General features: G+C 37.1%; 1 protein-coding gene across 2 annotated transcripts in view; it reads right to left on the bottom strand.

The window, feature by feature from the left end:
* Nucleotides 1–1,577: 1,577 nt before the first annotated feature.
* myo1g (myosin IG) overlaps nucleotides 1,578–13,542 on the bottom strand; it is a 135,948-nt gene continuing 123,983 nt past the window's right edge. For both annotated transcript variants that reach the window (XM_062029560.1, XM_062029561.1), the window contains one exon: nucleotides 1,578–1,860. In XM_062029560.1, coding sequence (XP_061885544.1) covers nucleotides 1,698–1,860 — 163 coding nt within the window. In that variant the 3' untranslated portion in view covers nucleotides 1,578–1,697. The remainder of the gene's footprint in view (nucleotides 1,861–13,542) is intronic.

The following is a 13,542-nucleotide window of genomic DNA, read 5'->3' as shown; positions in this document are numbered from 1 at the left end:
GTGTGACATGATTTATTTAAAAATGTGAGAGTTGACTTTTGTATTTTACATGAGTTATTATTTGTACAAACATGGTGCAAAGTTATTCATGATTTGTTCAAAAATGTTAGTGGCTAGCTAGTTAAAATGGGATATTGTGATTTCACAAGACTGTCTTGGAAGTGATCATTTGAAAAGGTTCAATTTGAAAAATGTGCACTTAGAGAAAATAGAAAAATAAAGTGTTGCATATTGATATTTATCTGTTTCTATATATATTTATAGTGAGAAATCATTAAGATGATCAGTGTTTCCACAAAGATAAATATCATCAATTATTAGGGATGTCCGATAATGGCTTTTTGCCGATATCCGATATGCCGATTTTGTCCAACTCTTTAATTACCGATACCGATATCAACCGATACCGATATCAACCGATATATACAGTCGTGGAATTAACACATTATTATGCCTAATTTGGACAACCAGGTATGGTGAAGATGAGGTACTTTTTAAAAAAATTAATCAAATAAAATAAGATAAATACATTTAAAAAAAATTCTTGAATAAAAAAGAAAGTAAAACAATATAAAAACAGTTACATAGAAACTAGTAATTAATGAAAATTTGTAAAATTAACTGTTAAAGGTTAGTACTATTAGTGGAGCAGCAGCACGCACAATCATGTGTGCTTACGGACTGTATTCCTTGCAGACTGTATTGATATATATTGATATATCATGTAGGAACCAGAATATTAATAACAGAAAGAAACAACCCTTTTGTGTGAATGAGTGTAAATGGGGGAGGGAGGTTTTTTGGGTTGGTGCACTAATTGTAAGTGTATCTTGTGTTTTTTATGTGGATTTAATAAAAAAAACAAAAAACAAAAAAAAACGATACTGATAATAAAAAAAACGATACCGATAATTTCCGATATTACATTTTAACGCATTTATCGGCCGATAATATCGGCAGACCGATATTATTGGACATCTCTATTAATTATTAATAATAACATAGAGTTAAAGGTAAATTGAGCAAATTGGCTATTTCTGGCAATTTATTTAAGTGTGTATCAAACTGGTAGCCCTTCGCATTAATCACTACCCAAGAAGTAGCTCTTGGTTTCAAAAAGGTTGGTGACCCCTGCTATATACTGTATGTGCGAGTCTAGTTCCAGAGCAAAAAGAAGCGCGTTAAAGTTGTGTGTTTGCCTCACATTATCTCCAGCTGACACTTAAGCGGTTTCCGGTGCCAAAATGTCTGCAAAAACTCTCCTCGCATCCACAAGACACCGAAGGGACACGACAGGAAATAGCTGTTGCGTCATTTACTCCACTTTTGTGAAGTCGGCGAGCCCGATTGCACGCATTCAGAAGATACTTTGGATTAAAAGATAAATCCAACTGTTTTTTTTTTGCTCTCCCCTCATAAACAACAGGATATTAGAACTGAGTGGATTGAGCAGGAAACCCCACAATATTACGTCAGTGGATCATTGAAAACATGTTATTTTTTTCTTTTTTGGGTTCCTCACTAAAAATGTTCATTGGAAAGGCATAAAAACAAACAGGAAGTTAACAGATTTGTGTTTTATTTTCTGTTATGATATCCATGCCAATCCAATTAAAATGAAGCCTAAAATGATGAAAAATTCACTCTAATAATGTTTTTCTGTCCTTGTCTTGTTGGTGTCTTTTGACTGCTGTACCTCAGTTGACCGGGACCCAGAGAACAAAACCGCCTCTGCTCTTCTTGAAGTCGGCGTTGGTTTGGCCCACCTTGGTTTCCACGGTAACGGTCTTTGGTTTGCCCCGCATGTGCAGCCGGATGTTCGACGGGCACACCTGCACAGGCAACGAGCGTTTTTGTACCCTGCGGGGCAAAAAGAGACATAATCAATGTTATGTTATCCACACACACAGTGCCTCCCCTCTGTTGCAAGTCTTGTTGATTCTATGTACAGTAACTTGTGTGTGTGTGCTACGGCTATGAGGGTTTTTTCCTTGGGCTCAGTCTGGCATACTTGCCAACCCTCCCGTTTTTAGCGGGAGAATCCCGGTATTCAGCGCCTCTCCCGACAACCTCCCGGCAGAGATTTTCTCCCGACAAACTCCCGGTATTCAGCCGGAGCTGGAGGCCACGCCCCCTCCAGCTCAATGCGGACCTGAGTGGGGACAGCCGTTCTCACGTCCGCTTTCCCACAATATAAACAGCTTGCCTGCCCAATGACGTCGTAACATCTACGGCTTTTAGAGAGTAGAGTGCACAACAAGGAGAGAGAGTTATTGGTTTCTTATGTGGGTTTATTGTTAGGCAGTTTCATTAACGTCCTCCCAGCGCGGTAACAACACACAATAACAGCAGTCACGTTTAGTCTACCGTAAAGCAGTTCGTCTGCCGTAAACAGCAATGTTGTGACACTCTTAAGCAGGACAATACTTCCATCTACTTGATAGCCTGCAGAACACTGAAATTCAAGTATGTTATTTATATGTATAATAGAATAAAATTAAAAAAAATAAAATAAATAAAATATATATAGCTATAATTCACTGAAAGTCAAGTATTTCATATATATATATATATATATATATATATATATATATATATATATATATATATATATATATATATATATATATATATATATGTATGAAATACTTGATTTGGTGAATTCTAGCTGTAAATATACTCTCCTCTTAACCACGCCCTTGGCCACGCCCCCCATCCCGACCACGCCCCCCCCCCCACCTCCCGATATTGGAGGTCCCAAGGTTGGCAAGTATGGTCTGGACCCCCACCCTAGAGTCCAGCCTTTGACTGAATATTGTTTTACTCTCCACCCCCTCCTCCCCAACATTTACCTGTTTCTCACCTTTTTTTGTAAGGGGCACCGGAAGTTGGCAGACCCGTCAGCGATCCTTTTTCTGTCTCCCTGTAATGTTTGTCTGACCTTGAATGGGATTGTGCTGGAAATTTTCAATTTCCCCTTGGGGATTAATAAAGTACTTCAGCATTAGGTACACCTCTCAATTGGGATCCAAGACAGGAGATGCATAACTGGGTAATAATTAACAAAGTACAACATTTATGTACTCTAGTGCAGCGGTCCTCAACCACCGGGCCGCGCAAGAAATTAAAAAAAATATATATATATATTTTTTTTTTTTTTTTTTTTTTTTTAAATTAAATCAACATATAAAACACAATATATACATTATATATAGGGATGTCCGATAATGGCTTTTTGCCGATATCCGATATTCCGATATTGTCCAACTCTTTAATTACCGATACCGATATCAACCGATACCGATATCAACCGATATATACAGTCGTGGAATTAACACATTATTATGTCTAATTTGGACAACCAGGTATGGTGAAGATAAGGTACTTTTTAAAAAAAATTATAAAATAAGATAAATAAACTAAAAACATTTTCTTGAATAAAAAAGAAAGTAAAACAATATAAAAACGGTTACATAGAAACTAGTAATTAATGAAAATGAGTAACATTAACTGTTAAAGGTTAGTACTATTAGTGGAGCAGCAGCACGCACAATCATGTGTGCTTACGGACTGTATCCCTTGCAGACTGTATTGATATATATTGATATATAATGTAGGAACCAGAATATTAATAACAGAAAGAAACAACCCTTTTGTGTGAATGAGGAGGGAGGTTTTTTGGGTTGGTGCATTAATTGTAAGTGTATCTTGTGTTTTTTATGTTGATTTAATTAAAAAAAAACAAAAAAAAAACAGAAAAAAAACGATACCGATAATAAAAAAAACGATACCGATAATTTCCGATATTACATTTTAACGCATTTATCGGCCGATAATATCGGCAGGCCGATATTATCGGACATCCCTAATTATATATCAATATAGATCAATACAGTCTTCAGGGATACAGTCCGTAAGCACACATGATTGTATTTCTTTATGAAATAAAAATAAATAAATAAATAAGTCCGCCCCCCCCCCCCCCCCCCCGGTCCGTGGGACAAATTTTCAAGCGTTTACCGGTCCCCAGCTACAAAAAGGTTGGGGACCACTGCTCTAGTGTGTGTTGATGTGGTAGTAAATGTTCATTCGTCCAAAAATAAAATGCCTCTTCTCCAAATGTTAAACTGAGCTGATAATGATAACAGTTTGGTGCACAGTGAACATTTGGTTGAGGCCTACAAAGTGACTATACTGTAAGTGTAGGGTTGTCTCTGTATCAAAATGTATTTCAATACTTTTCTAATTAAAGGGGACCACAAAAAAAATGGCATTATTGGCTTTATTTTAAGAAAAAAATCTAAGGGTACATTAAACATATGTTTATTATTGCAATGGAAGAACAATGTTATCCTTAAATAAAATAGTGAATAGTCTTTTAGTAGTAAGTAAACAAACAAAGGCTTCTAATTTAGCTGCTGACATTTGTTGCAATATTGGATACTATTAAAGTTTAAAATGTATGCAATTTCAAGCAGCACATATATATTTTTTTCTGTCAAAATGAAAAAAAATCAATTACATTTAGAGAGAAAATATTAATTATTTCCAGGTTTTTTAAATGATGTCGCGGGCCAGATGTAGCTATAGCTAATACTATATCATGGGAACTCACTGGCCACAGCATTAGGTACACCTCTCAATTGGGATCCAATACAAATTTGTCTTTCTTTCCGAAAATGTGTAGAAAAAGTCCAATACTGCAGCACAACACGTAATTGCTGCAGTCAACAGTGCAGATCTTTGTAAAGGTGGAGTTTGTGTACTGAATTCCGTCGACTGTTCCGTCCCGTCACTCCGGCTAACGTCTCACTTATTTGACAGCCGGGCTTGTTCGACCGCCGCTAAAGACGAGCCGGCGTGACGCCAAACCCCCCCACCCCCCTCCCAAACCTCCCGTGGCAAACACAAGCTGGCACCGCACATGACTAAGCAGCGTCCGCGCACAAAAAGACTCCTCTACTGTACGCCTCGGGCTGCATCACTGCCGCGGTGACTGTAGCTCATGTGTGCAATCAAACGCACTCCCCACGGTTTTGAGCTGGGAACGTCTCGAAAGCAGATGCCGAGCGGCTATTTGTGGGCATCTTTGAATGTTGGTAATGTAAGCAGAATTGGCGGATGCATACGGGCCTAGCTAGGCAACTGAGCTACACTTTATGAAAGGGAAACTTTAGTTGAAAGAATCCAGGCTTACGTGATATTTACTGGTTAGGGAATAGTTTTGGCACAGCAGGTATGTTGACAGCGACGAGGAGATCGTTTGATGGGTGAACACCATCACACCATCAGGGTCGCAGGTGAGCTGGAGCCTACCCCAGCTGATTTTGGGTGAGAGGTGAGGTAGCCTACACCCTGGACTGGTCACTTTTAAACCAACTATTTTCAATATCATCCACACCTGTGGACTGTTTAGAGTGGCCTAGCGTGCATGTTTTTAGACTGACGGTACGATATTACCACGGTATTAAGGCGACAATATGATAGTATTGTGGTATTTGTCCAAAAAAAAAAAGTTAAATTTTTTTATAGTGTGTAATAGGGTTGTACGGTATACTGGTACTAGTATAGTACCACGATACTAATGAATCATATTTGGTACTGTACCGCCTCTAAAAAGTACCGGTCACCGTCCCCCCTCCTCTGCTCGCAAAACCCCCCTGGTTTTACGAACAGAGGAGCATGTTCGGCAGCGCACAATCACGGAGTACTTACAAGCAGACACAGTGTGTAGACCAGGGGTGTCAAACGTACGGCCCGCGGGCCGGATCAGGCCCGCGAACAGTTTTGATCCGGCCCGCGGGATGAGTTTGCTAAGTATAAAAATGGACGGAAATTTTTGAATGAAATAAACTGCTGTTCTAAATGTGTCCACTAGATGTCACAATAGCAATTCTTTTTATCTTTGTAGATGATGCTACATATGTACAAAATAAACCACATCAGTCGAGGAAAATGAGCAAACTACATAAATAACATCCTGTAATTTGATTTTGATATAATTTTTTTATCTTGATAGATTGAAACTTAACACCAATGAGTTGACTGATGAACATTATCACATAATTTATTCAGAAAGTATAAGTAACAACAAATGAAGATAGAATACTATTAACCGCAACATGTAAGTGTAAAAAAACTACAACATTATTATTTGTACAATTTCAGAATGTGCTTGTTCTATTTTTAAAACAAAAAAACCAATGTGAAGTTGTCTTTATTTTTAAGTTATCATGCCGTGATTTTACCAGTCCGGCCCACTTGGGAGTAGATTTTTCTCCATGTGGCCCCCCATCTAAAATGAGTTTGACACCCCTGGTGTAGACGGAAAAGGGAGAATTGACGCATTTTGGCTTAAAAACTGAGGATAAACACTGAAACGCCCTCAGGAAGAGGTGCTTTAAGACATGGCTAGCTAGCTAGTGGCTAACATCCATCCGCAGTCTGCAGTGTTTTATCTACTTCTAAATCACTAATCCTCGTCTCCATGGCGACGAATAAGGTGAGTTTCTTACAAGTATCATCCCTGCAGGAGGTGGAGTAGCTAAACATGCTTCACTACACCATACTTGCCAACCCTCCCGTTTTTAGCGGGAGAATCCCGGTATTCAGCGCCTCTCCCGACAACCTCCCAGCAGAGATTTTCTCCCGACAAACTCCCGGTATTCAGCCGGAGCTGGAGGCCACGCCCCCTCCAGCTCAATGCGGACCTGAGTGGGGACAGCCTGTTCTCACGTCCGCTTTCCCACAATATAAACAGCTTGCCTGCCCAAAGACGTCATAACATCTAGGGCTTTTAGAGAGTAGAGTGCACAACTGTGCACACAACAAGGAGACGAAGCAGAAGAACGAGGAAATTACAGACATCACATGGCGACGCCGTCGACGAGCAAGATGAAGAAATACGCTTGCAAGTTCCAAAACGAATGGAAACAAGAATTTCAGTTCATCCAGGACAGTTCGAAGGGGAAGGTGTATGTTGCCTGTACATTTTGTAGAACAGACTTTTCCATTGAACACGGTGGCCGAAATGATATACTCATCATGAACGAAGAAGTTAAACAGGACAATTCTGCCATCTAATGGATAGCCACCGGAATACTGAAATTCAAGTATTTTTATTTTTTTTCTATGTAAATAAAATAAATAAAATAAATATATATATATATATATATATATATATATATATATATATGTATATATATATATATATATATATATATATATATAGCTAGAATTCATTGAAAGTCAAGTATTTCATACATATATATACATACATATATATATATATATATATATATATATATATATATATATATATATATATGAAATATATATGAAATACTCGAGTTGGTGAATTCTAGCTGTAAATAACCACGCCCCCAACCACGCCCCCCGCCCCCAACCACACAGACCCCCACCCCCGACCAAGCCCCCACCACCCCATCCCCTACCCCCCGATATTGGAGGTCTCAAGGTTGGCAAGTATGCACTACACACCGTAGCTCGCCGGCATCACAATGTAAACAAACGCCATGGGTGGATCTACACCTGACATCCACTGTAATGATACCAAGTACAAGAGTGTATCTAGTCGATACTATCATTACATCGACATTTTTTTTAGCATCTCAAAATCTTTTTTCGTTTTTTTTTTTATTGTTTTTATGTTTATAAACTCAGGAAATACGCCCCTGGACACATGAGGACTTTGAATATGACCAATGTATGATCCTGTAACTACTTGGTATCGGATCGATACCCAAATTTGTGGTATCATCCAAAACTAATGTAAAGCCAGTGTTTCCCATAAACTGCCAAGATACCTGTGGCGGTGGGGGCGTGGCAATGGGTGTGGTCACCATGACATCATCGAATAATTTGCATAATTTAGTACAATGATATGATTTTCTCTAAAAAGGCTCAAAAAATGTATACTTACTAATTAGTAACAGTTTTGTTTTAAACGTCCATCCATCCATCCATCCATTTTACAATATAATTACAACACTTTATGTACATATTTATATACAGATTTGAACAATAAGTTATTCACTGAAATATCTTTATTAATTGTGGTTCTTACAAAAAATATATCTTATAAAATATAAAAGCTAAAATGTCTCTTAAAGCTCTGCCCTTTAATTAGTGCATACTAAATAATTTAACTTTAGCCTACTACTTCAATCATATTATTTACCAGCAACATAAAGTGAAACAGAGGCAGAGGTGTCCTGCCACAGTCAGTAACAAATAAACAGAAAACAGTAGTGGTCAAATACAAATAAGGCAACAAGAGAAGTATCCTACACTTCTGTTTTGTAAAGTAAATCTGAACAGCCTATATGGGCATCTACATCAACTATATGATTTGCCTGAGAAGCTGGACAGGAATAAAAAAAATAAAAATAAATAAATAAAAATAAAATACTTTTTTTTTTATTTGTGGCGGACGTAATTCTTTCGTGGCGGGCCGCCACAAATAAATGAATGTGTGGGAATCACTGAAAGCATTCTACCAACAGAAGAATAAGTGATTATTAAATTTTAACAGAAGTGTAGATAGAACATGTTAAAAGAGAAAGTAAGCAGATATTAACAGTAAATGAACAAGTGGATTAATAATCCATTTTTACAGCTTATCCTTTATAATGTTGCCAAAATAATAGGTGTATAAATGACACAATATGTTACTGCATACGTCAGCAGACTAATTAGGAGTCTTTGTTTGTTTACTTACTACTAAAAGACAAGTTGTCTAGTATGTTCACTATTTTATTGAAGGACTTAATTGCAATAATAAACATATGTTTGATGTATCCTAAGATTGTTTGTTAAAACAAAGCCAATAATGCAATTTTTTGTGGTCCCCTTTATTTAGAAAAGTATCGAAATACATTTTGGTACCGGTACCAAAATATTGGTATCGGGACAACCCTAGTGTGTAAAGAAGTGTCAGGAATGTTTAGGATAAACACACGTACTGTAGTTGAACACAAATGTAACGCTAAAATGTTGTAATCTTATTTATTACTACAAACAAGTATTTTAAGTGCAAATAATTGTGCAGGAACATCCACTGTTACAAGCAAATATTTTAAAAGTTGTGTGTCTTTAAAGTGACTATGTAAACATCTAGTGTAACATAGGGTTGTCCAGATACCATTAATTTAGTACCAGTACCAAAATCTACAGTACAGGCCAAAAGTTTGGACACACCTTCTAATTCAATGTGTTTTCTTTATTTTCATGACTATTTACATTGTAGATTGTCACATCAAAACTATGAATGAACACATGAGGAGTTATGTACTTAACAAAAAAAGGTGAAATAACTGAAAACATGTTTTATATTCTAGTTTCTTCAAAATAGCCACCTTTTTGCTTTGATTACTGCTTTGCACACTCTTGGCATTCTCTCCATGAGCTTCAAGAGGTAGTCACCTGAAATGGTTTTCACTTCACAGGTGTCATAGTTTTGATGCCTTCAGTGACAATCTACAATGTGAATAGTCATGAAAATAAAGAAAATGCACTGAAATGAGAAGGTGTGTCCAAACTGTACTGTGTATCCATACTTTTCCAAATAAAGGGAACTAGGAAAAATGTCAATATTGGCTTCATTTTAACAGAAATAAAAGGTGTTGCATTGATTGATTGCACAGTATAGTACATATTCCGTACAATTGACCACTAAATGGTAACACCCGAATAAGTTTTTCAACTTGTTTAAAGGCCTACTGAAATGAATTTTTAAAAATTTAAACGGGAATAGCAGATCCATTCTATGTGTCATACTTGATCATTTCGCGATATTGCCATATTTTTGCTGAAAGGATTTAGTAGAGAAAACCGACGATAAAGTTCGCAACTTTTGCTCGCTGATAAAAAAAAACCTTGCCCCTACCGGAAGTAGCGTGACGTCACAAGCGGTAGTGCTGCTCACAATTCCCCGTTGTTTACAATGGAGCGAGAGATATTAGGAGCGAGAAAGTGACGATTACCCCATTAATTTGAGCGAGGATGAAAGATTCGTGGATGAGGAACGTTAGAGTGACGGACTAGAATGCAGTTCGAGATATCTTTTTTCGCTCTGACCGTAACTTAGGTACAAGCTGGCTCATTGGATTCCACACTTTCTCCTTTTTCTATTGTGGATCACGGATTTGTATTTTAAACCACCTCGGATACTATATCCTCTTGAAAATGAGAGTCGAGAAGGCGAAATGGACATTAACAGTGACTTTTATCTCCACGACAATACATCGACGAAGCCCTTTAGCATGAGCTAACGTGATAGCATCTGTCTCAAATGCAGATAGAAACAAAATAAATAAATCCCTGACTGGAAGGATAGACAGAAGATCAACAATACTACTATCAAAAGACACCGAACCAAACACTGGACATGTAAATACACGGTTAATGTGTATTCGACGCCTGTCGAAGCCTAGCAATGCTGTTGCTAACAACGCTAACTTAACAACGGGACCTCGTCAGAGCTATGATAAAAACATTAGCGCTCCACCTACGCCAGCCAGCCCTCCTCTGCTCATCAACACCCGTGCTCACCTGCGTTCGACGATGCGGTCGGCGGCCCGGAGACGTAGGAAGTCAAGGTGAGTTCGCCGCTAGCGCGTCTGCTAGCCAACAAAGTCCTCCTTGTTGTGTTGCTACAGCCAGCCGCTAATACACCGATCCCACCTACAACGTTCTTCTTTGCCGCCTCCATTGTTCATTAAACAAGTTGCAAAAGATTCACCAACACAGATGTCCAGAATACTGCGGAACTTTGTCGAAGAAAACAGAGCTCTGTGTATTGTGTCCAAACACTTCCGTGGACCTGGCGACGTCACGCGCATACGTCATCCTCCAAAGGCGTTTTGAACCGGAAGTTCCCCGGGAAATTTAAAATTGCACTTTATAAGTTAACCCGGCCGTATTGGCATGTGTTGCAATGTTAAGATTTCATCATTGATATATAAACTATCAGACTGTGTGGTCGGTAGTAGTGGCTTTCAGTAGGGGTCCACGTTAATAAATTCATGGTAATTCATGCAGACTTAAGTAATGGTCTGCATGTTCCACGACATTAACAAAACACTACACGTTGGACCACATGATGCCATGAATGTGCAGTAAATGAGTGTCTCCATGGTAGTACACACAAAAGTCCTCCACTTTTGCACTCGCTATCAATTGCGATGGCAGTCTTAGACCATCCCCCGCTAGTATACACAATTGTGTCGTTTGCAGATGTTATCCGGGATAAAAAAATAGGCCGGTCTTCCTACTGTGTCCAGCAGCCACACATGATACAGGCGGTCATTCTCGCTGGCAAACAGGTGATTAAGCCCCCACATCCACCTCAAGTTTCGCCAACCCCCCCCCCCCCCCCCCCCCTCCAAAAAAAACCCCAGCTGTCTTTTGTGCTCTCTGCTTGGAAGTGACATAACCGTGGATACTCCTTCTTGGAAACACAATGGACCCCCGAGGAGGAAGTGCTGCAGCTACATCCATCAAATTAGGCACATGATAATTGATGACTATGATTGTCATCATTTGGCCTGGTTAAAATAGACGAGGGTTCATTCGCTCTGCTAGGAGAGTTTGATTGGTCAGGTTTGAACGCAGTCTAAGACCAAACTAGGAGACCGAGGGTAGGTTCACACTAGAGATCAACCAATATGGTCTTTTCAGGGCCGATACCCATAATTACTAGTCAAAGAGGTCGATAACCAATATTTAGAGAAGATAATCATTTGCAGTAAAGGTTATGTCAACATGAATAGTATACGTCAGGCTTTGGATGATTGTTTTTAACATTATTTTTGAGAAAACAGTGACAATTATTTAAAAATAATAATATTTATTTATTAATTTGGTAGGGAAATCATAATACAGGTACTGTACAGGTACCCCTCCCCCCTCCCAAAAAAAATTAATAAATAAAAATAAATAAATGAAAAAAATAAGTTTAATAAATAAATTAAATTTAAAAAACTGTGAATCCTGTCTGATTCCAATCAATGCAAGTCATCAGAATCAGGCAATACACCAACTTATATTATTGTCTTCATGAAAGAAAGGAATCTATATGTTATGGTTTGAGTTCATTTCGAACATAAACATTCAATTACAACATGATACATGTGTTAAACATGCTTGTATTTTTATTAATCCCCTTTAACATGTTAACAAAAAAATGTCTGTTTAATACATAAAAAGAAATTCGAAAATTTTATATAATATATATAAATATATATATTATAAAATCCCCTGTAGAGCAGGGAATATTATATATATATATATCAATATATATATATATATTGATATATATACACACACACACACACACACATGCGTTAGGTCAGGAAAATAACAAAGAGGCTATTTCATCCCTACAAGCCTGTTTCGAAGATTTCCCTGCTCTTCAGGGGATTTATATATATATATATATATATATATATATATATATATATATATATATATATATATATTAGGGCTGCAACTAAAAACTAATTTGATAATCGATTAATCTGTCGATTATTACTTCGATTAATCGATTAGTAATCGGATAAAAGAGACAAACTACATTTCTATCCTTTCCAGTATGTTATTGAAAAAAAACAGCATACTGGCACCATACTTATTTTGATTATTGTTTGTCAGCTGTTTGTAAATGTTGCAGTTTATAAATAAAGGTTTATAAAAAAATAAAAAATAAAAAAGTAGCCTCTGCGCATGCGCATAGCATAGATCCAACGAATCGATGACTAAATTAATCGCCAACTATTTTTATAATCGATTTTAATCGATTAGTTGTTGCAGCCCTAATATATATATATATATATATATATATATATATATATATATATATATATATATATATATATATATATATATATATATATATATATATATATATATATATATATATATATATATAATATTCCCTGCTCTACAGGGGATTTTATAATATATACACTATCGTTCAAAAGTTTGGGGTCACATTGAAATGTCCTTATTTTTGAAGGAAAAGCACTGTACTTTTCAATGAAGATAACTTTAAACTAGTCTTAACTTTAAAGAAATACACTCTATACATTGCTAATGTGGTAAATGACTATTCTAGCTGCAAATGTCTGGTTTTTGGTGCAATATCTACATAGGTGTATAGAGGCCCATTTCCAGCAACTATCACTCCAGTGTTCTAATGGTACAATGTGTTTGCTCATTGGCTCAGAAGGCTAATTGATGATTAGAAAACCCTTGTGCAATCATGTTCACACATCTGAAAACAGTTTAGCTCGTTACAGAAGCTAAAAAACTGACCTTCCTTTGAGCAGATTGAGTTTCTGGAGCATCACATTTGTGGGGTCAATTAAACGCTCAAAATGGCCAGAAAAAGAGAACTTTCATCTGAAACTCGACAGTCTATTCTTGTTCTTAGAAATGAAGGCTATTCCACAAAATTGTTTGGGTGACCCCAAACTTTTGAACGGTAGTGTATATATATATATATATATATATATATATATA

The sequence above is a fragment of the Entelurus aequoreus genome, linkage group LG20 (assembly GCF_033978785.1).
Source record: "Entelurus aequoreus isolate RoL-2023_Sb linkage group LG20, RoL_Eaeq_v1.1, whole genome shotgun sequence".
NCBI classification, from domain to species: domain Eukaryota; kingdom Metazoa; phylum Chordata; class Actinopteri; order Syngnathiformes; family Syngnathidae; genus Entelurus; species Entelurus aequoreus.
The sequence above is the reverse complement of the archived record's forward strand: the minus strand, read 5'-3'. Positions and strand labels throughout refer to the sequence as shown.